This window comes from Rattus norvegicus, chromosome 16, assembly GCF_021556685.1.
Source record: "Rattus norvegicus strain SHRSP/BbbUtx chromosome 16, alternate assembly SHRSP_T2T, whole genome shotgun sequence".
Classification (NCBI taxonomy): domain Eukaryota; kingdom Metazoa; phylum Chordata; class Mammalia; order Rodentia; family Muridae; genus Rattus; species Rattus norvegicus.
Window position 1 is genome coordinate 63,731,472 of NC_141549.1, and position 27,107 is coordinate 63,758,578.

Genomic DNA, 27,107 nt, shown 5'->3' on the forward strand with positions numbered 1-27,107 from the left:
CCCCATCTTCTGATTAGCTTTATTTGGAACCTGGATACTTGTACTTCCTGCCTCTAAACCTAACCTCGAGGTTGGGTTCAGACCATACTTGTGTCTGTCTTTTAAAAACCAGTTCCTTCTGAAAACATTCTGAGCAAGTAAGAGAAAGTGGACTTCTCGGATTCCTCACAGTCATTACTGGATGTTTTTAGAAAACAGAACTGTTCATTTGGATCAGAAAAGTGACCTTCAGTACAGCACAGGAAGTTAGAGTCGACTAAAATAGCTCGTCTGCTTTTTCACATAGGCGTAACAGGCAAGGAAGTAATCCTTTGCATTCACACGTATAGGTTTCATATTATATATTACCTAAAAATATATTCTCTGATTTGGGCTTATTGTTTAATAAAGTCTGGGGCTATGTGGTCTTGGTTCAGTTTAGTCTTTTATAATTTGCATTCATAGTCACTGTCAGCCTTCACTGTGTGGTCATCCCTCTGTCTACTGATGCAGAAATATAAGGTTGGACTATTATGCTCCATGTATATCTTTCTTGGTCACTGAGCTGAAACTGTGTCCTTGGTCTGCATGTATGGTCCATCAGGGTGAGACTAATCTGACCCTTGCCTCCGGAAGAAAGGATCAAATGGTGAACTCATGACGAAATATCTTTCCCAATTGTTTTTAAAAGCGATGCTGTAAGTGTATCCCTAAAAAAGGGGATTCTTTAGGAATATGGAGTTCTGTATTATCCGTAAAACCAGAGATTATGAGTTAGAAACTGTTGAAGTCAACCTGTCAACTCGGAAATAAGGGCGTGAGGACTAGTTAGCTCTACAATTCCTAACAGTCACCACGCCTACCCAGCTCGAGCATTTCCTCTTCAAAGCTCAGGAGTATTGTGTAGGCGATGGTGGTGGTGGTGGTGGTGATGATGATGGTGGTGGTAGTGGTGATGATGATGGCGGTGTCTTCTGCCTCTTGGCAACCCAGAGGAGGCAGACATTGGCCATACTTAATGAGCTTTTTACTGGGAAGCCCATAAGTCAGCATTAGTAGCTGAACTGCACAGGATGGTAGCTTGCTTTTACCCAGTGGGATTTTGGAGCTGTGGTCATCTTTCTGTCATTCCTGAATGTCTTCCTTCTCCCGGATTGATCTACAGGATGCATTTATCCATAGGTTTTCGCTGTAATCATGTCTGGTCTGAAACCTCTATGTATACCGTCTCTAGCTTGAAACTCGTGTGGTGATTAAAGGCGTGTGTCATCGTGAAGGGATTTTTTTTTTTTTAATTTCCAAAGCTAGAACCCAAGGAGCAATTTTCTTTTTCTTTTTTTAATGTTCAGTTGACATGGGGTAAGGGCAAGCAGTCCTGTATGTGTCGTGATCAGAACAGAGTAGCTGGCATATCTGACTCCCCAGCTATTCATGACTGCTTTGTCTTGGGGAGCGTTCAATAGCCTCTCTGTCCTAGCCATTTTGAAAGACTGTCACGGTCACTCAGAGGCATCTTGTTAGTACACCATGACAGGAGAAGCTATTCCTCCACTGGCTTCCTGTCAGTACCTAGTAAACAGCCTTTGCCTTACCCCTCCCCCTATGTCCCTCCATATTCCCAGGCTCCCCTAGCCCGCTCTCTTTACCGGCATCTTCAGACCTATGCAAGTGGTTCATTGTTCTGAGAGAACCGGACTCTTACTGATGGGGGGGTGGGGGCTGGGCGCTATTGTTTTACTGTAACTGTATAGTTGGTCCTTTGTTTCACTGCAACTTAAAAACCCCTCGGCTGCTAATATTTGTTTTAAAATGGCATATCTTGAATTCTCTGCAGTCTACCCTATCATGTAAATGGACCAGTCCCTCCAGCTGCTCCTGGCCATTGTTCGATAAGTTTCCTGGCCTGAGTTCTGGTTTGTTTTTGCTTTTGCTTTTGTTTTTCCCCCGTGGCCCCCTTCCCTGATGACTTCTGAGCAAGGACATTTTGGTTTAAGCCACATTACAAAGGGGACTCCTCACAGGATTCGTTCTAGCTTAAATTATAACTTACAGCAGGTATTTACTACCTTCCAGTCATTTTGAACCACTTCTGCAACAAAGAAGCTTTAGAGAACCAGAGCTGGTTTAGACCGGCCCAGAGCATCCACTTAGCTTGCTAGGAAGTATGAGCCATAGATACTCAGCATCTTGCCAGAAGAGTCTAATTGTCAAGCTCCTAGGCTCTCGACAAATGGACGTGTCTTCATTCTTCTTACAGATCTCCTGTTTCCTATTGATATTGCGCTGGTCAAGAGAGAACACGACTTCTTGGACAGAGATGCCATCGAGGCTCTCTGCAGGTAACCTGACATTTTCCTTTCTTTTAAAAACATGGTGCTTTAATCTCTGCACTCGGGAGGTAGGGGCAGGCCCAGCCGAGTTCAAGGCCAACCTTGTCTACAGAGTGAGTTCCGGGGCTGCATAGAGACACCCCCTGTCTCCGGAGAGTTAAACAAAAAATGATAGTTGTCTCTCAGACTCCGGTTTGCTTTATTTTAGACCACATGAGGTCTTTGATTATCAGATGGCACAGTGATTCATGCTGCCCCGCTGTAGACCGTTGGATGACCGCTAACGTAAACTGCTTTTATGTAATGGGCGGAGCGCTGGCCTCCGAGGCCCTCGGGTAGCACCATCCCATATTGCGTTATCACTTGACAACAAAAGCAGCAAACTTTCTCAAGAGCTCACAGAACCTACCACAGGTACAGTGAGGGAGTCAGGGCTGCCACTGTGCAGAGTGGAATGAGAGAGTCACAGACAGGGGCTAGCACAGAGAGCCAGGCAGGGTTGTCCTTGAATTCCAAGGAGGCTCCTCAGGACCTCCAGTTGCCCCAGGTAGAGTGATGACAGGATTAAGTAGGCCGTAAACTCACTGAGCACAGCCTTTAATGTACAGGAGACAGGCAGTAAACATGCATTGATGGGAACTTTGAATAAAGCTGTCAGAGGTGCCATTCAGAGTGCTGGTCGCTCTCCAGGCTGAAAAGCAGCTGGTTGGGGTTTAGAGAAGTGAACGTAATAAAAACCTGAGGCTCTGCAGGCCCCAGATAATCCTCTCAAACCCTGGGTGACATTTTCGATTCACCTCCCATTATTCATCGCTTTGTAACTTTTCTCAAAACTGAAAAGCCTCCATCGCCCTGTTCTAGGGAAAGGAATATGCATAGGCAGAATTCACGTGTTGGTACAATTTCTAAAAGAAAAAAGAAACCATATTTTACCCCCAAGAACAATCAGTTCTCTTTTAAATGACTTAGTAATTGACCTCGTGTGTGTGTGTGTGTGTGTGTGTGTGTGTGTGTGTGTGCGCGCGCGAGCGCATATATGCCTGTCCCTATGTGTGAACGTGTGAACATGTGTGCATGCTTACAGAGGCCAGAGGTTAGAATCCAGAGTCCTCCTCCGCTGTTCCAAGCCTTCTCTTTTGAAGCAAGGTCTCATTGACTCTGGAACTCACCAGTTCAGCCCAAGCTCCAGGGTTGTGATGCCTGGCTTCTACCCGGATGCAGGGGGTCCACTTAGACCCTCACACTTGCACGACTGGACTCTCCATCCAGTCCCTAATTTCAGTGTTTACTTTAACTGGGGAAAGCATCTTAAGGTGAAATGATGTCTGGTGTTTCTTTTCCTGTGTATGAGAAGAACACAGTAACGACTATGAATATACTACACACACACACACACACACCCTTTCTTATATAATGTTTTTTGAAGCAGTAAGCTTGAGTAGTGAAGTTTTGGGAAAAGATACGTTATATGTTTAGAATAGAGCATGGAAAAGAGTAGATTTAGAGTTTGGGAAAAGAAAAAAAAACATATTTTACCCCCCAAGAAACAGTGTAGAGCTTCAGAGTGTGCAGGCTGTGCACACAGTTTTCTGGGGAAAGCAACCTAGTGTTCTGAAAGTGTGTAATGTCACCACTGTGCCCTCTGGAATGAGCAATGTCACCGGTGCCTTTTTGGAGAGGGTAAGAAGCCAGCATCTGGAACAGGCCCTGCCGCCGACATTGTAGAGATGTTTTTGCGCTTCGCTACATGGCAGAATCAATGTCTTCTCAAGTCATCACTGCCGGCAGTGCATATGAATGAGGTCATTTGGAAGAAGCATCTTGGGAAATTCTCGAGCTTTAGATCACCCATCTCGTACACGTTAAGCCATTTTGGGAGTCGGCCCGTGGAACCACATCAACAGCTTAGGAATTTCTGGGTCAGAAAAATACCATTGCAGTATGTCAAAAAAATTCTTGAAGATTTTTTCCCCCCCGGAACGCCAGTTCGAAATCAACTTTTTTCTTTTTTAGAAAGAAAAAGGCATACTCTACAGTTTGATTTACGCTTAGCTCTGAACCCCATAACCCCATAACCTGAGAAGAGAAGCCGCATCCTATAGAAGAGACTAGATCCATACAGGGCTTTATCTGTCTTCAGACTTGGCCATGCGTTCTGGGTCAGCTAACATACTTCATACAAGTGAGGTATGATACTTTAAAAAAAAAAAAAACATTTAAAGGATGAGTGCAAAAGGCCAGCTTGCATTTACATTTTTTCTTTTCTTTTTTTTTTTTTAAAGGAAAGTCTTATTCCTGTAAATGCCCACTATCATCTCAGCCCCAGGGAGGCAGAGGGAAAAAACAAACTGGTAATCCGAAGCCAGTCTGGGCTACACCGCAAGATCCTCCCTCAAAAAAGTGACTTTTTAGTTAAAACAGAGAAATTATTCAGAGACTATAGTAAGAATCATCATTACGTATTGGGCGATGGAAAGCCCAAGGCCCTTGTCCACACACCCACATCGTGGCAGTGACTTGAGCTTTCAGAGAAGGGAACAGATGGGAGAGCCTTAGGCAGATTTCAAGAGCCCTGCATTGGCTTTCTGATGCTTCCTCTGCCATCAGATAACAAGGCTGTGGTGTATTAATTTATAAATCTCTCCTCTTGGCTGGTGGTGGTCTTCTCTGTGGACAGACTTTTAATGGGCGTGCATCTTTCCCCCATTTAGACATTTAAGAAGGTGAGTTGTAGACATGGGATTCCTCACCTCGTGAACTCTCCCCTGAGGTGAACCGTATTCTGTGTGCTGTCACAGTGGCTTCTGCTTGGGCAGAAAATGTTCATATTTCCACACTCGTAAGTCCTACAGCTGCTCCGATACAAAGCTAAAAGGAGCTGATTTTTAAAAAATATTTCTTACTCAGGGCAGAAGACTCTTAGACACAGGATGGGTTTGAACAGTGGACTTCCTGAAATATAAAGTCTAGTAATGACCAAAAATTATAATTATTAGGCTAGTGGGCTTTTTTTATTTTTAAAAATTTTATGTGTATGAGTATTTTATTTTGTACAGTATATGTACAGTGTCTATGAAGACAGAAGAAAACACTGTATTCCCCTGGAACTGGAGTTACAGATGGTTGCGAGCCTCCATGTAGGCGCTGGGACTTGAACCTAGGTCCATCTGGACGAACAACAGGCAGTGCTGTTAACCACTGAGCCATCTCTCCAGCCCCCTGCCTGGTATTCTTACTGTGTTAGTCTAAGGTAGCAGTGGACCTGTTCCCCTGGAGAGATGCTTTCCCCTCAGTCTTGCTAACTTCAGTAATAGCCTAGCCCACTGGGCAGGCTTTGACTATGAGCAGCTCTGCTCAGAACTGGAAGAGTGTTCAGTGGTGTCTCAAAGCACACACTGACCACCGTACACTGCGAGCCATGCCGGGATGCCTCTTGTGAAATGTCGTCTTCCCGTGGCTTTCGGGATCATGTCAGACCGCAGTTTTCCTTTGGAATTAAAACCGACTCCTTCTACCAACACATGAAAAGAATTGTGAAAGACATCAGCTAGTAGTTGTCAAATGAAAAAAACAAAACAAAACTATGTTGTCTGTCACCAGCACCACCTTGATGCACCAAAGCCGTGTTGAGCATTGTGGAGATATTCAAACCTTGTTGCTCTAACCATTCAGTTTAAAGAGACTCAAGTAATTGGGGAAGATAGGGGATGCTTGGGGTGGGACTTTGCTATGTAGACCAAACTGGGCTAGAACACAGCAGCAGTCCTCCTGCCTCAGCCTCCCAAGTGCTAGGATGACTCCCAACAACAAGGAGCTTAAACACTTTTTTTTGTATGAATGCCAGGAAAACTTCCAGGAATTTGAAGAATTTTCTTCAGGGCCTTTGTGTTCTTATTTCTTCTGACTTATTTTAAATGCAAGGAGGGCTAGACCTCCAGAGCTCCTGAAGCTTTAATGCCTCACCTTTGGCTCCCTCTGTCTTGGAAAAAGACCCAAGGCACCTAGGAGATAAGGCAGGCACATTCCTGTGGTGCTGGAGCCTGGCCTTAGGCCGTGGTGAGGTGCGAACGCCCAAGGCCACAGATGGTTACTGGTGGCAGTGTCTCAGCCACTGAAAGATGCTACTTCAGATCTACTCAGCTGGCTTCATTTTTTCCCCCCATCATTAATAATTGTTTCACAGCCAACTGTAGAAGTTGCTGTCTTTGAGCACCAGAGCCACTGTGTTTAAGTCCAGGGGCCTTGAAAAAGATTCCTGAACTCTCTAAGCCCCCCTTTCGTCCTTTATAAAATAAAGATAAATCGTGGTGTATGTCGTAGGAGGTTGTCAGAGGACTAAAGAATGAGCTAGTGCCTCACCCAAAGACAGTGGCAGTTCTCCTAGTTAGAACCGTATGTTTTTTGTTTTTTTTTCCGGAGCTGGGGACCAAACCCAGGACCTTGCACTTGCTAGGCAAGCGCTCTACCACTGAGCTAAATCCCCAACCCCTGTTAGAACTGTATTTTAATTCTTGGTTGACATAACATGACTGTGTGTCTGTGTGGCAGGATGTGATGTTCCAATGCTTGTGTATGACCAAATCATGGAGGTTAACGTATCTGCCACCTTCTACATTTATCATTCCTTGTCTGGAGAATATGCAAATTGGCTATTTTAAAATACAAAATGAATGCTAGCTAGAGTCACCCTGGTATGCCAAGTCCCCTTGGTGCTGCCTTTGCCGCCTGCCTCTTTGTGACTTCCAGTCCCTTCCCATGTTCTGGTGACCATCCTTCTGTTCTTTTCTGTGAAATGAGTTTCTTCTCTGGCCAGAGCTACTATCTTATATCCCTAGGACCCCTCTGTAAGTGTGAGAGTCCTACTCTTTGGAGATCCTGGGGGATTCGGGTGAGTGAGAGGAAATAATTGACCACCATGGAAACCCCAAGAGTAAGCACGGCCTTCAGGAACGTAATACCATTAGTCTGGTGCTGCCAACATAGCAAGATAAAAGTTGACTTTTTCTCAAACCAACCTCCTGGATCTTTTGTTGTTTGGCTCAAACCGGAGTGTGTGATGTTACCCCACCTCCCCAAGCCCGTAGGCCTCCATGCCTAGTAAATTTGGTTATAAACACCACTCAACCATTAAAGCCCAAATGGAGTCAAGTGGAGATTTGATTACCGGTTCGATTAATGAAACCCAGACCCAAGACTGACTTAACGGTTGCTCATTCTTAAAGCCTTGAAAAACTTGGGGGAGTGAAACATTTGGGTGTGTCATTTAACTGAGGCCCCTCAGAGAGAGACCCTACATTCCCTCTGAGCTTCCAGGGTCTCTCAACGGTTCTCCCCCTTTTCCCAGGCAAGAAGAGGTTTTCTGAGCATGGGTATCCTCGCTTTATCTCTGTTTATTCTATAAACAGCCTTCCACATAATCTGTGGAATCAAAGGCAGGCTTATCAGGCTTCAGAAAGACTGCCTGCCTCTCCTGGTGCATCCAAGTTGTCAGAGCAGGCAGGACCCGGGAGATAAGGCCACTGAGGGCACAGGATCAGCTAGAAGTAGAGGGAATTAAGTGCTCTTACTCCATGACACAAAGTAACTTGGGAAAGAAGTACAAGTCTGATGGGGAGGTATATGCAACTTCTGAGGTAACAAGTAGACACATGTAAAAGGAAGACGTTGGCAATGATCATCTGGAAGGTAATAGGATGAACTGAGGCCTGGGGAGCTCTCACTCACACTTTGAACACTAGTTAGCGAGTAGTTAACAGTGCTATTGGTTTTGTTTTCTCCTGTGACTTTTAGTGAAGTTGATTGATTGATTGATTGATTTCCGTTGTACTCAGGGTTGAACCCTGAACCCTTGTTTGTCCTTAGCAAGTACCCTATCACTGAGCTACTCTGCCATCCCCGTTTCTCTAATGTTAAACTGATGTCACCGATGATGAGGGCAGCACATTCAAAGCTGCAGTTTGACTCCTGTCTCAGAGGGGACTGTGTCCTAAGGGACTGCTTGAGCTCAGCGAGATGTTTAAAATAGTCATTTGTGCTATTCTGTCTATGTGGGAAACATTGTCTCCTGATAGGAAACTAGAAGGCACTGAGTACTAAAGAGGGCTGAAACTTTGCCTCCGTATAATAAACTTAGGCCGTAAAAGTCACCTTCCAACTTGGAAATTACTAAGGCCCATTGTCCTTCTTAATTCTTGAGTGTGACGGAGGCACTGAATGAACACTTTGCCATCAACCTTCCCCAGTTCCTACTGCTGTCCCATTGCCCCTGAAGCGGACCGGCCACCGACACCTTATAGTACGCTATCTACTGAAGAAAGTTGGGTGTGAAGGGTAAACCAATGGTACAAGAAATAGAAAGGCCCCTTTGAGTTAGTCCCGGTTTTTTGAGAATAGAACTCACTTGCTAGACCAGGCATGGCCTCCAACTCACAGAGATCCCCTTGCCTCTGCCTCCTAGGTATTAAGATTAAAGACGGGTACCACCGTGCTGGGACTCCATTACCTGTCACTTTGTAAGGGGAGTGTAGCATGTCTGCCTAAATTAGAAATGAGTTCAGAGAAGCTCATTACGTGTATCAGTTGTTCAGAAGACATGTTTGCCAGCCCGTTCGTGATTTCCTCTCTTTGCTCATGTCCCTTCTCTGTTCTGTAGGCGGCTAAACACGCTAAACAAGTGTGCAGTCATGAAGCTGGAGATCAGTCCTCACCGGAAGCGAGTGAGTACCAGAACCGCACAACTGGAATGGGGGTAGGTGGGGGCAGGGCAGCAAGCACACAAACCCAGACAGGACCCTGACGCTCAGTAAAAACATCCCGTTTGTCCATCCCGCGTGTTAAAACCCGTATTCGGAGTCAGCGTGGATTATGATATCTATTGCTCTGGACTTGAAGAAATCATGTTACTCTCCCATGGCTACCGTGTGATTAAAAACATGAAGCCTGTTGAATCTCAGAGGAATTTCCCATTGCTCCCCAGAGGAAATAAAGCTAACATTCCTTAGGACCTCTTCCTGTTTCCTGGATGGAGCAGTAACTCCCATCTCAAAGCTGTCAAGATGAAAGAGAAGGCTGGCTTGGGGGACACTGTGGGAGGCGTGGAGCGAGGGCAGGGAGGAAGAAGCCGAAGCCGGGGCAGGAAACCCCACACTCTGTCAGTGGTGGTAGGTCACAGGACTCTTGTTTCTGGGTCAGAGCTATGAGCCCTTGGAGAAGGTGAGGCAGTGCTAGGAATTGCTATCGAAAATTAAAGAGGGATAAATTTGCCCAAAGAACGTACTCCTGACAGGAGATTGTACAGTCCAGGATGTTAAACCTTTTCCACGAGCGATCTGGAACCTTGGTGCCCACTGAGCTCAGCAATCTCCATATTAGTGTGGGATACTGTGTGCTTGGTGTCTTAGCAAACTGGGCCTAGCGCTAGTTTCCGCAGGCGGGGCAAGGATAGCCAGCATGCTGACTTGTGTCTGACGTCCCTTCTGGAAGGGAATAGTCTGGTGCTCTACCCACGATGGCTCTATATCTGGTCTCCGGTTCTTTTAGGGAAATACCTTGACTTTCCCTTGGGCACCTAGTGTCTTCAGCTGACAGTCTACTGTTTGAAAATAGCTTTTTATTTTATTTTATTTTTTAATTGCCCACGAGAATATAAACACACTCTGTCAATAGGCAGAGTTAAACTGGAGGCAATCCAGAGGGAGTCCCACGGCTGTTGACTTCCAGCTCCAGTTCAGAATATTTTGCATGCTTGGAATTTTCGCCAATCTCAGAGGTCCCCTTTGTGAGCGGTTCATGAACGGCCTAAAGAGCCAGGGTTTCAATAAAACAACTTGTTTAGCTGGCAACATTTGGTCAGACTTCTGTTAAAGTCTTTACATCTGGGCTGGTGAAATGACGGTGGGCCTGTTGCCAAGCATGACAACCGAGTGCTGTACCCAGGACCTACATGGTTGAAGGAGAAACTCTGATAGTCCTCTGAACACGGTACAAGCATTCATATACATACACATACACATACATGCAAACATATTCTCTAAATAAAATAATAATGAAGCTTTTAGATCCATCTTTGAGACTCACAAGAAGTGAGCATGGGCACCGGAGGTATCCTTTGAGCTGTGTCTTAGCCCTTAGCCTGTGTCTTGCCTTCCGTGCCCTTCTTGGCCCAGCACGTAAATGGCTTCGTTTTGTGTTTGCAGAGTGAGGATTCAGATGAAGAGGAGCCTTGTGCCATAAGCGGCAAGTGGACTTTCCAGAGGGACAGTAAGCGGTGGTCCCGGCTTGAAGAGTTCGATGTCTTTTCTCCGAAGCAGGATCCGATCCCTGGGTCCCCAGACAATTCCCGTTTGCAGAGCGCCACAAGCCGCGAAAGCATGCTGACAGACCTCAGTGAGCACCAGGAGGTGTCCTCTATCCGAAGCCTCAGCAGCACCAGCAGCAGCGCCCCCACCCACGTGCCCCACAGCGGGGAGGCTACGACACCCCGGACCAATTCTGTCATCAGCGTCTGCTCCTCCAGCCACTTTGTAGGCAACGAGGACTCTTTCTCCAGCCTGCCGTCCCCCAAGGAACTGTCCAGCTTCAGTTTTAGCATGAAAGGTCACGAGAAGAACACCAAGTCTAAGACTCGGAGCCTGCTCAAGCGGATGGAGAGCTTGAAGCTCAAGGGCTCCCACCACAGCAAGCACAAGGCACCCTCCAAGCTGGGGTTGATCATCAGCGCTCCCATCCTTCAGGAGGGCATGGACGAGGAGAAGCTGAAGCAGCTGAACTGCGTGGAGATCTCGGCCCTCAATGGCAACCACATCAACGTGCCCATGGTACGAAAAAGGAGTGTGTCTAACTCCACGCAGACCAGCAGTAGCAGCAGTCAGTCAGAGACCAGCAGTGCCGTCAGCACACCCAGCCCGGTCACCAGGACACGGAGCCTCAGCACCTGTAACAAGCGGGTGGGCATGTACCTTGAGGGCTTCGACCCTTTCAGTCAGTCTGCCTTTAATAATGTGACAGAGCAGAACTATAAGAACCGAGAGAGCTACCCGGAGGACACAGTGTTCTACATTCCCGAAGACCACAAGCCTGGCACCTTCCCCAAGGCCCTCTCCAATGGCAGTTTCTGTCCCTCGGGGAACAGTTCTGTGAACTGGAGGACTGGAAGCTTTCACGGCCCTGGCCACCTCAGCCTACGGAGAGAAAACAGCAGCGACAGTCCTAAGGAGCTGAAGAGACGCAACTCCTCCAGCTCCGTAAGCAGCCGTATGAGCATCTATGACAACGTACCGGGCTCTATCCTTTACTCCAGCTCGGGCGAACTGGCCGACCTGGAGAACGAGGACATCTTCCCTGAGCTCGATGACATTCTCTACCACGTGAAGGGGATGCAGCGGATAGTCAACCAGTGGTCTGAAAAGTTCTCAGACGAGGGCGACTCGGACTCAGCCCTGGACTCTGTGTCTCCTTGCCCGTCGTCCCCAAAACAGATACACCTGGACGTGGACCACGACCGAAGGACACCCAGTGACCTGGACAGCACAGGCAACTCCCTCAACGAGCCCGAGGAGCCCACCGATATCCCCGAAAGAAGAGACTCAGGGGTGGGGGCTTCCCTGACCAGGTGTAATAGGTAAGGCCCTTACTTCCGGCTCCAGACTAAGGTGGGGATCAAGAAGGGTCTGCTTGGCAAGATCCAGTCTGACATTCGCAGTCCTGTAAATTCCTAGCGCCCGACCAGGAGGAGACCCTAGCAATCCCAAAGAAGGGAGGGTATTGTAAACCTTTGGTCATGAAGGATGCAGGCAGTGGATCCTGGAAGGTGGTGGTGTTTGCACAATATAATCGGACTTTATGCCACCCTGGGGTGTACTTAGAAGTGGTTAAAATGGTCTAAGTGCCTGTACACTTGGTTTTCCTGCAGCTCCAAATCTTCAGACTCTGCCAGGCACAGATGAGAAATGCTCAGGGGAGAAACTGTCTTCTTGTCATTTAGCAGGTTATTATAAGCAATCGGGCTTATAAACTTGCACTGAATAGGAGGGCGCTCCCGATATGCATAGACATTGTCTGTCTTCTGTAAGAGGTCTAAGAGGCCTGAGTGTCCCGAGTCCACATATCTGCAGTGCTCTGGAACCAACCTTCGGGCTATTTTACAATGGAGGGAAATCAGGAAAGGAGTGTCAGTGCTGGGGGTCCCTGTGAGCAGCTTCTGACCTGTCTTGTCTCGTCTCACTCCTCCCGCCCTGTTCTCTTGCAGGCACAGACTGAGATGGCATAGCTTTCAGAGCTCTCACCGGCCGAGCCTGAACTCTGTGTCTCTGCAGATTAACTGTCAGTCTGTGGCCCAGATGAACCTACTGCAGAAATACTCGCTCCTGAAATTGACGGCCCTGCTGGAAAAGTACACGCCTTCCAACAAGCATGGCTTCAGCTGGTAAGAGAGCTAAGTGCGCGGCGAGCAGTCACTCTGGGTGATGTTATCACACTCCCTGAGGTTGTCCCCAGCACTAAGCGTATGACTGCTCTGTCTTCTGTCAAAATGGCCAATCTGTCATCCTTAGGCAGTCAGTCTCCACAGCTAAAGCTCCCGGAGCCTCGGGGAGTTAGCTGCAGGACTGGTTGGTTGGGTTTCCGGCCCTTTCCATGAGAGATTGCATTCCTGTGACGTCATACTGCACAGCCATCTTGCCAGCTGTAGGAATAACCCCCACTAGCTAAATACACTGACACTCTCACGTCAGGATCCCAGGAGGAAGGAAGGAGAAATGGTGAGATAGGACGAAGCTACTTGACCATATCCATACCCGTGCATGGTTTTAGAGGCTTTTTCTAAAAACAGTGTTTGGAATTGAACTCAGGCCCTGGTCTACGCTGAGTCCACACACCATCACGTTGTCGGTCAGTTTTGAGCATGACAAGAAAATCTACCTGTGCTAAAAAGTTTTTTATTTTGGGTTTGGGTTTTTTGTTTTGTTGTTTATTTGGGTGGGGAACTTTCTGGCAAAAATGCTCAGGGAGTAATAAATGGTTAGCTATAATATCTTATGTATATACTGCTTCTGTTTCTTTGAGTTTTGGGGTTTGTTTGTTTGTTTGTTTGTTTGTTTGTTTTGGTGTTTGGAGACCGGTTCTATCTGTTATGTACAAATATATTTTTAAAATTGAAATGTATTAGATGTCTAGCATCATAATCTTGAAGAGTCAGCCTTGGGTGTACAGTCTTAAGATGTGGACAGTCAGGGTAGATGGGTGGTGGGCGGGACATAATCTCTGCCCACACTCATAGTGCAAAGACAAGAACTGTGCCTGGGTCCAGGTCTCTGTGTTTCGTAGTGTCCCAGTCGTCCCTGAATCTTTTCACTCAACGTCAGGGAGCTTGTAGTCCAATCTTTAGGAAAACAGAGATGCAGCCCATGTCACTGGAACACTCTGCGACCAGCCCAAATGGCTTGACGTAGTCTGAGGCAGGGTCCACGGCTCTGAGATGCTCTCACTCCTCCCTCCTAGGAATGTACACGGGCCTCAAAGCACTTCCTAGCTAAGGCAGTAACAGGAGCCTTGCTAAATACAGAAGCCTTTGTTCTCAATGACAGAAATCCATATCGACCAGTCTATCCCAGAGTGCTTCAGATTCTCAGTGGGGACTGTAATGTGTTCTTCCACATTCCACAGCCAGGCTTGCCACGCACAACAAAGCCAGCATTGTGCACGCTTCTGCCGCAGCACCCACTGTCTGCCTGACTGTGTGGAAATACAAATCAGGCTCTACCCTTTGGCTTTTCCTTTTCTAGAGCCATCAAGAGTGGCATGTCACGGCCGCCGTGTGGGCAAGCACCCAGAAGTCGGTTTTCTGTGGTGTCCCTCGGTGCTTAGAGTAATATTTTCCTCAGTGCTATTTAAAACTGCATATTTTACATTCTCCTTTCAGGGTTGTCTACCCCTTTTCTCACCAAACCCTCAAAAAAAAAAAAAAAAAAATCTCCAAGTCCACCCTTCTACTTCAGTTCTGGTCAGTTTTTCCAGTGAGTCAAAACCAAAATGTAAAGGCCTGGCATTGTAGAGCTCGGTCAGCAAGGAGCACTTCAGCCCAAAGTCCCTTTCCTGTTTGGCTCTGCCCTTTCTGCTCTCACTCAAGGCGTCAGTCATAGAGCGCAGATACCTGCCTTAAATGCCTGACATGTGTTTCCTGGTGTCGTGTTTATAGCTGGGGGTGGGCCTGCTTTCAGGCTGCCTGGCCGCCTCCCGGAGCCTCACAAAACTCCCATTGTATCTTTCCCCTTTCCCATAGAAGCCTGAAGATGCTGTGTTCTTTGGGGTCATAGGCAGGGGAATTTATTTTGACTTCGGGTCGTGCCCCATTTGAGCTCTGGTCTAGGTTCTCAGTATGACAAGACAGTCCGCTTTGTGTCTGCTGATTTTTATGCAGTATTACCCAGATCTCTTTTATACGAAGCAATTCAGATCTCTTCAAGAACCCAGAAGGGATTCATACTCTTTTAGGAAAGGTGGGAAGTCGTTCCTCAAGCTCACATCAGAAGTCCCTAATAGGGTATTATGTATTTTTGCCTCTTCCTTCCTGTACCATTCTCATGTAAGGAAGTCCATTAGCTTCCCCGAGGACCACAGACAGCCGTTCTCAAGATTAGCAGGAGTTAACAGATTCCCCAGATGAGGATATTTGACCAGGTCTTACAGCTACAGCTCTTCAAATATCGAGACCAGACCGGGCTACATAAGAAAGAGTCGAAAAAAAACAAAGGAACCGGGACATGTTAGGGGTGTGACTCAGTAGCAGGGCGTTGCCTAGAGAGACTCCAGGGTCTCTGGGTTCGACAGCCAAGAGCACTTTGCCCACCCCACCCCCCACCAAAAAAAAATTCCTGTGACATTGTCTAATAATTGGGTGATAGGGCATTCTATACCCATGATGTATTATAGAAGTTACTGACCTAGTAAGGCCTAATGTGGCTACTACAGCTATGAAAGTGAACTGGTCACTTTAATTTTCATTTAAATGGTCCCTGTATTGAAAGAGATCAAATTCATGGGAGAGGGGGCTGAAAAAAGGGGGTGAGCCAATTCAGGGAAGTAAATGCTTAACTCTTCCCCCACATCTTCTTTAAACAGGGCCGTGCCCAAGTTTATGAAAAGGATCAAGGTTCCAGACTACAAGGACCGGAGTGTGTTTGGGGTCCCCCTGACCGTGAATGTGCAGCGCTCAGGACAGCCCCTGCCTCAGAGCATCCAGCAGGCCATGCGCTACCTCCGTAACCATTGTCTGGACCAGGTGAGCACAGCTTCCTGTGGATTCCACGCGTGGGAGCTGAGCTTCACGCTGCATGCTTTCTCTCACCTCGTGGAGAAGGCTCTGCTTCCCCGCTCATCCCTAATGTTTTTCCTCCAAAAGGTTGGGCTCTTCAGGAAGTCAGGTGTCAAATCCCGGATCCAGGCCCTACGCCAGATGAACGAAAGCGCGGAAGATTACGTCAACTATGAAGGCCAATCTGCTTACGATGTGGCAGACATGTTAAAGCAATATTTCCGAGATCTCCCCGAGCCCCTCATGACGAACAAACTCTCCGAAACGTTCCTGCAGATCTACCAGTGTAAGCATCCCCGGGTTTTCTTAACGACGGTCGGTGTCAGGTTCCATGGGACCAACTGAAACACGTGTCAGCCTTTTGCGGGGAAAACCTTCTCAAAACCTGAGTTTGAAGTTGGTGTGTGTGATAGGTTGATGTATCCTTACCGAAACGTGATTTTTGTGACCTGGGAGTGTGTTGGCAGAGTAATTGTGCAGCACACGTAAAGTACCGAGTTTTCTGTCCGGCGCCACATAAACCATGTGTGGTGGTGCACACTTGTAACCCAGCGCTTTGGAGTTCTTAGAGTTGGGAGGATCAGAGGGTCAAGACCATCCTTGTCCTAAAAAAGAAAGAGAAAATAAATGTTCCGGATGAGTCGGGAAGTATAAAAGGTCCATTGTACATGTTCATAGTCAAGTCCACTGTCATCTTTCGTTTGCCCTGAGCAGTAGGTGCCAAAAAGTAGGGTACCAAAATGGCATGCTGACCTTCCGTCGTCCCTTCTCCCTCTCTGCCTCCTGCCTTTTCCTTCTACCCTCTCCCTCTTCTCCACTTCCTTCACCCCGACCTCTCTCTCCCTCCCCTCCACCCACCTCTCATTTCCTTCCGTTCCCGTCTCTAGACTTATTTACTTTATAACTCTCTTCCAGGGCTGTTGAATTTAAATTTTCCCTGGTGCCTGTGTATTTTATCTCACTGGAAAATGAATGAATAATCCTCCTTTCCCTTTTTTGGTTAATCATCACAGTTCCTTCCATAAATACCCAGGGAGACAATACATATGCCCTCCTCACGTTTAGGCCCGGCTTAAGGCAACCAGTTGAGGAAGTGGATGATCAAGATGGGGACTGTGGCTTTCACAGCCTTGTATTTTTTCCGGGCTTGGGTGACGTCAGAGCAGCGTGATTTAAAAGCAGCCCGTCTTCGTGCTGAAATAATCTTTAGAACTGACGTGCTAGACTTTATTTTATGAGAAACGGAGCTGGCCTGGACTGCTTCATGATTTCTTTCAACCTTTCATATTTTGTGAAAACGCAGGTCACATTTTCCCCCCGCCGAAGTATTTGTTATGCGTTGTAAACATGGAGCCGGTTAATCAGTTTGTCTTAGGGCCCTGCATTTAAGTGACTCTCTTTTTCCACCACATGCTTTTAAAAAAAGAAAAGTTTCCCTGGTGAATGAGACTGGAATTCCAGGCAGACTTACTACAGTATAAATTGTTCTTACGGACTTATGTGCACTTTGGTACATTCGCTTCTTGGTATAATTTCTATAAAAAACTTTAAAAGTCATTATTTAAGATCTGCCTTTGAAATTTTTCACATCCTTTCCCCGTTTAAAGGATGGGCAAATGGGTCAAACTTGGTCCCCAAAGATACTGAACCCTTTCTACTCAGTTGAGCAGCCTCCATTTTTTAATGTCTTGCACGTGTCTCACATAAAACTTATTATTAAAACTATGCAAAACCTTTAATGTAGAATGATTTCAGTAATTAAGGTGGCAAATTAGAGATCTTTTTTTTTTTTTTTAATGATGAGAAAAAACGGTTCTGTACACTAAAGGCACGTGTCATCTGGAGCCCAAGTCTGAGGTCGATTTAAGAGCATGTTAGTATTGTGGGTGTTTAAAATGTTTCGACTCCCCCACAAGGCAGGAAATACTTGAGGGTAGTGACGCCGGTGGCAGCCCATAATTTCTTCCTTATTAATCTTTAGTATGCTTTCTACAAGTGCCTGTTCAGTGTTTGATGCCGATGTTGGCTTTGGGGTGTGGACTTGCCGTGTGCGTGGAAAATTACTGAGTTGGTGGTGGGAATACTTGTGTCCTGCAGATGTGCCCAAGGACCAGCGCCTCCAAGCAATCAAGGCAGCCATTATGCTCCTGCCTGACGAGAACCGGGAGGTTCTCCAGACACTTCTCTATTTCTTGAGCGATGTCACGGCGGCTGTGAAAGAAAACCAGATGACTCCCACCAACCTGGCTGTGTGCTTAGCTCCGTCTCTCTTCCACCTCAACACCCTGAAGCGAGAGAATTCTTCTCCAAGGTACAGATCAGATGCAAGAGGGCATGTACCTGGGAGGCATCACTCTCTTCCTTCTAGGGCTCTGGCCCTGAATTCTCATTGGATTCTTACCTGAGCCAAGCAAAGGTGGTTAATCCTGGAATTAAGTCCCTGTATGACACTGTAAAAGATGAGTTGACCCAAACAACTTAAGGGAGGGAGTGTCTTAGTCAGGGTTTTACTGCTGTGAAGAGACACCATGACCAAGGCAAGTCTTAAAAAGGACAACATTTAATTGGGGCTGGCTTACAGGTTCAGAGGTTCAGTCCATTATCATCAAGGCAGGAGCATAGCAGCATCCAGGCAGGCATGGTGCAGGAGGAGCTGAGAGTTCTACATCTTTACCTAAAGGCTGCTAGTGGAAGACTGGCTTCCAGCAGCTAGGACTAGGGTACACAATTACCCCAACAAGTCCACACCTCCTAACACTGCCATTCCCTGGCCCAAGCATATACAAGCCATCACAGGGAGTAAACGTTGACTTTGCTTATGGTTTCAGAGGAATCAAACCATGATTGGTTGGCCCCATGTCTCGGGTAAGACATCACGGGGCAACAGAAGAGGACCTTTGTTTTATGGTGGCCCCAGGGGAGGGGGCAGAGGGGACATACACACAGGACAGAAACAAGATACCCAAGGACCCACTCCTGGTGACCTGAGTCCCACCTCCTAACTTTTCCAAAACCTGCCACAACAGTACCACCAGCTCGTCATCATTGTCCTAAGCGTGAGCTTCTTGGGGATCTATCCTACCCAGGCCCCTGTCACTGTCAGCTCACAGAGCAGCGCCCCCCGCCCCCCGCCCCGCCCACCCGTCTCCTCTCCTAGCCCTCCTGAAAGCAATCTTGTAAGCACAGTGGTTCTGAAAGGGAGCACTGTGAGTTTAGGCTTTGGCAGAGCCAGAGTTGAAGGCAAATCAAAGAGCATCAATCCTATTCCCCCAGCAAACAACCCAGCAGACCTACTGTCCTAAAACTCCTGCGTGGGTAGCTAGTCCCCAGAGCTTTAACCTCCAAGGGGCCAGGAAAGACTGTCTGTGGTCTATGCTTGAAGTAAAAAGCAGAGCCACAAAGGACAGAGGTTACTGAACCTGCGTTGCTCTGACTTAACATGCAGCTTAAGCCAATTAGCCAGAGCCAAACATCTCTGCCTAGAACACATGTGTAGAAGACAGGAGGAGCAGTGCGGCAATTGGAAGAAGCCAAGCGAGTGCACATGGAGGCTGATACTCACCAGGACTTACTCTATACCCGGCATAGGGCTGCCTCCTTCCTTCAGTCCTCTCCTGCGGTAAAGATCACAGGAGATGGACAAACTGTTAAGTGTCTTTTTTTTTTTTCCAAAAATAAAGTTTAGGGAAAGTCTGGCTCTGAAAGGAAGAGATAGCAAATCTGATTCAAGTTTCTTCTGTGAATAGCTCATGATAAGATCTCCTCCCCTCCGCCACGCCACCGGAGGAAAGGGTGACAGAATGAACCCAGCACATCCTGCTTCTCTTCTGAAAAATTACTCTCAGCTTGATACTTTGAAGCCATTGCACCTGGAAACCACACAAGACTCCGAGAGCCTTTTAACTAGTGTTAAAAGTTGTTGGGCCAGCAAACCCGACTTTAATGGGATAAAAAAAGCTACAGGTGATGAAGAGGGGCCAGATAAGAATAAGACCAAGCTTCCAGGGAACAATAGGCTTATCCCTCACCTAAGGTAGGGGATCCTGTTTACTTAGTCAGTAACAATGGCTGTACCTTCTATCCCTAGTCCAAACAGCTCCCACATCAGTTCCTTTCGAGACTGCCAGACTGCCTCAGCCCCCAACGCATAAACACTCTTGGAAGCCATTTAATAAGATGCCTTTAAATAGTCTCCATATTTAACAGGAATGTGTCTGTCTGTTTAGCGTTTTGTGTTGCGTTTTTAATGGAACAGTTGAGAAACTGCTGAACCAAATAAAAGGCTCTTTGAACCACTTCACCTGCTTACCAAAAACCCTTTCTTTCTCTCACCCAGGGTAATGCAAAGAAAACAGAGTTTGGGCAAACCAGACCAGAAAGATCTGAATGAAAACCTAGCCGCCACTCAAGGGTTGGCCCACATGATTGCCGAGTGCAAGAAGCTCTTTCAGGTACACAGCCCCGAGGCTTGGCCGCTGGCCTAAGGAGAATGTGGGCGGGCACAAAGTCAGCGGCTTGGTACTTGCTCCCACACACAAAACATCTTCCCCATGATTGGCTAAAAAATGACATACACACACATAGACTCCTCTCTGTCTCTGTCTCTCAGATAATGCACACACACAAACACACACAGGTATTTTTATATGTATTTAAATATGTGTGTGTCTATACACCCTTTGCAGTTAATTTTTGACAAAACTGTCTACCTTTTACTTAAAAAGCAAAAACAGAATTTGAAGCCAGCCTGTCTATAGAGCTAGTTCCAGAACAGCCAGGACCACATAAGAGAAACCCTGGGTTTTGGTTTGGTTTGGTTTGGTTGTTTGTTTTTAAAAAAAGACAAACAAAAAAAAAGAAAAAGCAACAAACAACCTGGAATTAAAATTGTGTCTGAGAGACCCGCTTTGCTCCATGGACACCCTGTTGTGGTTACTTAAATCCTTCACTGTCTTGAGGGAGCAGACGGCCAGCTTGAGTCGGGCGGTTGATTCTGCACTTCACCTTCTGTTGAGGCGCTGGCGGCCCCATCACCTTGTTGCCTTGCGTGTATCTCCCAGGTTCCTGAGGAAATGAGCCGGTGCCGTAACTCATACACTGAACAGGAGCTGAAGCCCCTGACACTGGAGGCCTTGGGACACCTGAGTAATGATCAGCCCGCTGACTACCGACACTTCCTCCAGGACTGTGTGGATGGCCTGTTCAAGGAGGTCAAAGAGAAGTTCAAAGGCTGGGTCAGCTACCCTACCTCTGAACAGGCCGAGCTGTCCTATAAGAAGGTCAGTCTTCTCCCTGGTCCATTCCTCTGGTCATGACAGAGTCATGAGACCTGAGATTCTGTCCAGTTGTATTGTCTGTGGGGATCTCTGCCTGTCATTGACAACTGTCCCTGTGTTGGGCAGCCAGGTGATTGAGAGTCCCCAGGGAAATGGACATTGTCCACAGAGGGACAAATACTAACACTTGCGAAATCTCAGTCTGGTCATGATGAAGCTCTTTCCCTCCTCAGACTCATCTTAGAACAGCGGTCCTCCACCTGTGGGTTGTGACCTCTTTGGAGGTCGCATATCAGATATTTACATTATGGTTCATAACAGTAGCAGAATGACCTATGCCAGCAAAATTACTCATGGAGTAGCAAGGGAAATAATTTTATGGTTGGGGGTTCACCACAACAGGAGGAACTAACTGTATTAAAGAGTCACAGCATTCGAAAGGTTGAGAACTACTGCCCTGACCTTACCTGGGAGACTCACTAGTGTTACTGGGTTCTAAAGGGCACCTTAGTACATGCCCTTTTTTTGATACTCCCATCCGTTCTGGGCCACCGTGTGGAGCATCCTTTGTAGCTCAGCGTAAAGTCCCATCAGCCACCCTGAAAACAGGGGTCAAATGACCATACAGACTTAGGGGTGAAATAAATGAACTTAGCAGTGTTAGGGATGAAATAAATGAATTTATCACAGTTATCATCCTCATACAAGCCCCAGGAAACAAAAGTCTGATTTTAACCAGAACCAACGCCATTTTATTTGCACTTGTGGACTGCTCTTAAATGTCTTCAGAACTAGTAGCATAGATTTACTCATCGGGCTGTGAACAGAGGGGCCTGTTCCCCACTCGAAATTTGCTTTCAGACCCAAAGTATATGTAGGTTTATCGTTAAAACAAACAAACAAGCCACATCTTGCCTGGAATCGGAGGGCGATGCCACCAACTTGGGAGGCAGAGGTAGATGGATCTCTAGAATTCAAGGACACCCCAGTCTACAGAGTGAGTTCCAGAATGGCCCCGGCTACACAGAAATCCTGTCTCAAAAAACAAACAAACAAAACCGGTGTCTTCTTTTCAGGTAAGCGAAGGACCCCCACTAAGGCTTTGGAGGGCAACCATTGAAGTCCCTGCGGCCCCCGAGGAGATCTTAAAGCGCCTTCTGAAGGAGCAGCACCTCTGGGATGTCGACCTGCTGGACTCAAAGGTGATCGAAATCCTGGACAGCCAGACTGAAATCTACCAGTACGTCCAAAACAGCATGGCGCCCCACCCTGCGAGGGACTACGTCGTACTGAGGTGAGTCCCGAATTGATTTGACTGTGACAAGGACAGCTACACATCAGGACCGAGCCCGTGCATCACTAACACGTACACTGTGATTACAGTATTCAGGGCCAAAGGTAGATGTCAGGAACAGGGAGGAGTGGTGTCAAAGCCAGCAGGGTGCTGCCCCGAACAACGCTTTACCTCTTGGCACTGAGCTCAAAAGGCAGAGCCTTTTCAATAGAGCGTGCACCTCGGTGCTAGATGTCTGCCGAGTTGACTGTGGATATTCTGGTTAGAAGTAGCTAACGAGTGGATAGGGAAATAGCACTGAGCGCCAAGTGATAGGTGATTGAGGCCGAGTTATGTGTAACTCCCAAGTCTGAATTCAAGAGCCTGAAGGGTATTGAAGGAGCGGATCCAAAAAGCTTTGAGGAAACGTGGAGTTAATCTTGCAGAACTGTTCATTGCATGTTGGATGCCCATGTCCTGAGACACTCGTGAAATGTGAAAGTGTTTTGTTTTGTTTTGTTTTTTAAATAAAACTACTTCAGACTGGCTCTTTTCCAAAAAGAGACTGAGTGACTGAGCATTTCCACCCTGTCTTAGTCAGGGTTTCTATTCCTGCACAAACATCATGACCAAGAAGCAAGCTGGGGAAGAAAGGGTTTATTCAGCTTACACTTCCACATTGCTGTCCATCACCAAAGGAAGTCAGGACTGGAACTCAAGCAGGTCAGGAAGCAGGAGCTGATGCAGAGGCCATGGAGGGATGTTACTTACTGACTTGCTCCCTATGCCTTGCTCAGCTTGCTTTCTTACAGAACCCAAGACCACCAGCCCAGGGACGGCACCACCCACAATGAGCTGGGCCCTCCCTGCTTGATCACAGGTTGAGAAAACGCCCTACAGCTGGGTCTCATGGAGGCATTTCCTCAGGGGAGGCTCCTCTCTCTCTGATAACTCCAGCTTGTGTCAGGTTGATGCACAAAACCAGCCAGGACCCAGCCCAAGCAGAAGCCACTCTGTGCACATTGTCCACCCAGCGCCCGTGCACAGGAATCAATTGGGAGGATCTCAGGATGGAGGTGCCATTCTCAACCTGGCTTCTGAGAAATTCCATTTCCCCTTTGGTTTTGTCTCCACAGGACCTGGAGGACTAACTTGCCCAGGGGAGCCTGTGCTCTCTTATTCACCTCTGTGGATCACGACCGGGCACCCGTGGCGGGGGTGAGGGTTAATGTGCTCCTGTCCAGATATTTGATTGAACCCTGCGGGTCAGGAAAATCCAAGCTCACCTACATGTGCAGAGCTGATTTAAGGTACATTCTGATTCTGACCTTTTGATGTGGGGATGGTGACGCAGAAGATGCAGATTTTCCATATGATTACAAGAATGGCCAAAGGAATCTGTCACTGTTTTGGACACGTATGAAGAGTGGGGCACATAAAGCAGAACCGTGATGTTTGCTGTCCTTTGGGGTACTGCTTCCAAACCTTAGGAAATGTGCTGTTGAAGTGCTGTGAATCTGGTAGTTTTATCATATATTTAAAGCCACAGGAAGTGGTATATTTTATATTGAACCAACAAGTAGATATTGCCAGCTTTATACCGGAAGGTGTTTGAGCAGTGTGCATGTTTTGCTTTTGTGTGGTAAATGAACACGATTCTTCAGATATAAAAATGCCCAACATTGACTAGTGAATGATCACTTCATAAAAAAAAAAAAAAAAAAAAGTCCCCTTTGTCAGTTACCCATGCAGTCCGTTTCTGAGATACATGCTGAAACTGTCTCTAAGTCAGTTGAGTATCCAGTATCCAGGGTCATTGTGTATGCATCTTTAAATGGTGTTCCCTGGAAATGTTCTGGTACTAAATGTGTAATGGCTCGGCCAGGGATTGTCTGCCAACAAAAAGTTGCCCTTACCTTCACATATTGTTCACGGAGGATTGAAAGTAGGCATCCTGGTACTTGAGAGGCTAAAGCAGGCCAATCACAGTGAGTTCAAGGCCAGCCTGGACTACGTAGCCAGTTCTAGGGCATCCAGGGCTACTTGGAGACACTGTCAAAGGGAGAAGGAAATAGAAGTAGGAACCTTTGGCACAGCACAATGGTGAAGACCTTTTCCTCTCCATCCTGAGGTCCTGAGCCCAATCCTCATAGTGAAAATTTGTTTTTAAAAAAAGTACTCAAGACCGCCTTGATCCTACCTTGGTTTTTTGTCTAATTTAAATAACTCACCAGCTTTTCTTTGTGTGTGACAGGGGCCACATGCCGGAGTGGTACACAAAATCTTTCGGACATTTGTGTGCAGCTGAAGTGGTAAAGATCCGAGACTCCTTCAGTAATCAGAGCACTGAATCCAAGGATACCAGATCTAGGTGATGACCGAAGGGAGGCAGCCGTGTCTGCAACCTGGGTGATATTGCTAGAACCTTGCAAGTCCTTGGAGGAAGAGTTCATCTGGGTCTGATTGACTACAGAGATTCGACACGTTCTTAAAGCTGCTTCCTGTTTGTCTTAGGTCTCTGTTGTAGACCTTGACTGGAATATGTAAGACACGGCGGGGCGGGGTACCTGTATTATTCAGATTGCTTCTGAGAAGCAAGAACTCTTTCAGCACCTAATGGAAGATACGGAAGAGGCGTCGTCGATCTTTTGCGACATCAGCGTCTGTGTACCTTATTTCTTATTGTTTTCGGCGTACTGAGGGACTGATGTATCCACTGGAACAGCTGGTACTCGTGGACAGGTTTTCTCACTGAGACGAGCAGAGAATGGTTTGCACAGAGGAGTGTGAATGTGTGTGTTGCTGGCTGAGTGGCATAGATGAAGGGATGGGAGGCAGTGTCTGGCACACTGAGATGCTCCACAAAGGATGCTATTATACCTGGTTTAGCTCAACCTGGAATAGCTGACTACCCAGGGATCCACCCAGAAGGGGAATCCAGATCCCTTCCTCATCCCCCACCCCCACCCCACCCCTGGTTATTAAGCTTTTTTTTTTTTTTTCTTTTCTGTAAAGCTCTGCTGTCCCATAAACTGTAGCTTCCCCACGACTAGGAATTTAACCATAGACTAGTTCAGGAATAAGCATCAGCTTCACCTCTTTGACTGGCTCCAAAGAAAGGCTTTTCTTTACGTGAGATAGAAAAGCTGAACACAGACACAGCCATAAGCAAAGTAAGAACGCTTTCTCATTTCCAATACTGGGTGTTGAACCCAGAGCCTTTTATATACCAAGCAAGCGCTTTACAGTGAAGTCATCCCCACCTCTGTTTTCACTCCTTGTTCTGAGGCAGTGTCTCGCCGTGTTGCCCAGGCTGGTCTTGAACAACTGACTCGCTGTATAGCTCAAGTTATCTAGGTCTAATAGTTGGGATAAGGGACTCAGCAAAACTTTTTACCTGTTATAATTCGGAGTATAGTGTTGCTTGTGACATAAATTCAAAGATACCCAGGGGAACCCAGAACTATGTCCCCAGTACGTTTAACCCAACCAAGCACAAGAGGCTTCTGATTGTGGGTGGTGGTGTCAGTGTTCCTGACAGCTATATGTGTATTTTATCATGCACAGATAGGTTTTCTGAGTATTATTTTTCCTGTATTTTTTTTCTTTCTCTCTTTCCTTATGCCCTTGAACTGTATTTTAGTAATAATGGGGGATGGTAATCTCAGTGAAAAGCGAGCAGTGCAGGTTTTCGGAAGCGTGGTCTTTATACAGGTTTTACTGTAATGGTGAGGACTGACTCAAGACAGTATTAGTAAATTTATTTTGTATGGATCGAAACAGTGAGTACCGTATGAATGAGAGCTGCAGAAGGATTTTTATTTTGTTATAACTCAGTTACCTTGTCAGTATTATTTCAAAGGTTCTTTGAAGAATGGGGGGAGGGGTCAGAGTAGAGTTTTAAAAGTCTGAGTATTTCAAATTATCAGTGTTGCTTTGTGAAGATGTGTGTGTGTGTGTGTGTGTGTGTGTGTATGTGTGTATTCAACCTTGATGGCTTCCAGATCTGTAAGATTGTATGTTGTATATACCATTCTATTGAGAAACATGTACACGTCTGTCTACTGTGCTTTCAGACATAGATAAAGCATGATAAAGATTATTATTTAAGATATACTTGTATTTATACCTCAGATATTCTTTTGGGTTTTGTACCTCAAGGTTCCCCTCCCCACATTGTAAATACACTTTACGTGAATACAGTTTTAGTGAGAGAGAAAAAAAAAGACTAAATAAAGGAAGAGGTTTATAATTTGCCCCATATCTATCTGTACAGAGTATATTCGGTGAGTGCACTATTAAATGTTTAAGGGGAAGAGTCTGGCCTGCTCTCTGCCTTGCACCTTCTCCGCCCTTAGAAGCAGGGATTTGCAAAGCACAGGGCCCCAGTGCCAACCCAAGTCCGAAGCTACATTAGCGAAGAGAGAAGTCAGACGACGACGGAATCATTCCAAGGCCAAGCTGCAACTGAGCCATTCGCCCACAAACAGGAAAGCCCGGTGAAGGTTCAGGAAGCCTGGAGAGTCTCTCCAGACCAAGGTCAGAAACGATGCTGAGAAATTACGAGAATCGAGCAACGGCGAACGGAACGACGCTTGTGAGCGACGTTAAGGTCACTGAATGATCCACAAAAGGTTGCTCTCCCGTGATTAACTTCCCTGCTGAAGGGAATTACTTACGTCTGGCCAGAGAAGAATTCTTCAGAGTATGGGACTTTCCAAGAACTGGGGTTAACATCTTGTAACATGGCCACGGTTTGTCCACATGACTCGTGGTCTGGATGGTGAGTTCTTCAAGGGCAGGCTCGTCTCCTGCACATCTTTATTATTCCTCTACAGCAGCTTTCAGTGTTTTGTACTTGTAGACACCAAATAAATTTATCGTTTGCTAAAGAACACCGACTGAATTTGCTTCCGTTATTTTTAAGAGAAGAAAATGCT

The 27,107-nt window shown here is 46.7% G+C and overlaps 2 protein-coding genes across 5 annotated transcripts in view; both read left to right on the plus strand.

Annotated features, from left to right (window-relative positions):
* Dlc1 (DLC1 Rho GTPase activating protein) overlaps positions 1–27,062 on the plus strand; it is a 379,420-nt gene extending 352,358 nt beyond the window's left edge. For 4 of the 5 annotated variants that reach the window (XM_087589032.1, NM_001370997.1, XM_087589033.1 and 1 more), the window contains 12 exon segments: positions 2,237–2,318; positions 8,962–9,025; positions 10,505–11,928; positions 12,556–12,732; positions 15,426–15,585; positions 15,706–15,904; positions 17,716–17,929; positions 19,955–20,069; positions 20,679–20,897; positions 21,971–22,188; positions 23,304–23,477; positions 24,422–27,062. In XM_087589032.1, coding sequence (XP_087445158.1) covers positions 2,237–2,318; positions 8,962–9,025; positions 10,505–11,928; positions 12,556–12,732; positions 15,426–15,585; positions 15,706–15,904; positions 17,716–17,929; positions 19,955–20,069; positions 20,679–20,897; positions 21,971–22,188; positions 23,304–23,477; positions 24,422–24,542 — 3,167 coding nt within the window. In that variant the 3' untranslated portion in view covers positions 24,543–27,062. 5 annotated transcript variants of the gene reach the window in all.
* Erich1 (glutamate-rich 1) overlaps positions 1–27,107 on the plus strand; it is a gene marked incomplete at its 5' end in the record, with an annotated part of 52,793,804 nt that overhangs the window by 32,860,912 nt on the left and 19,905,785 nt on the right.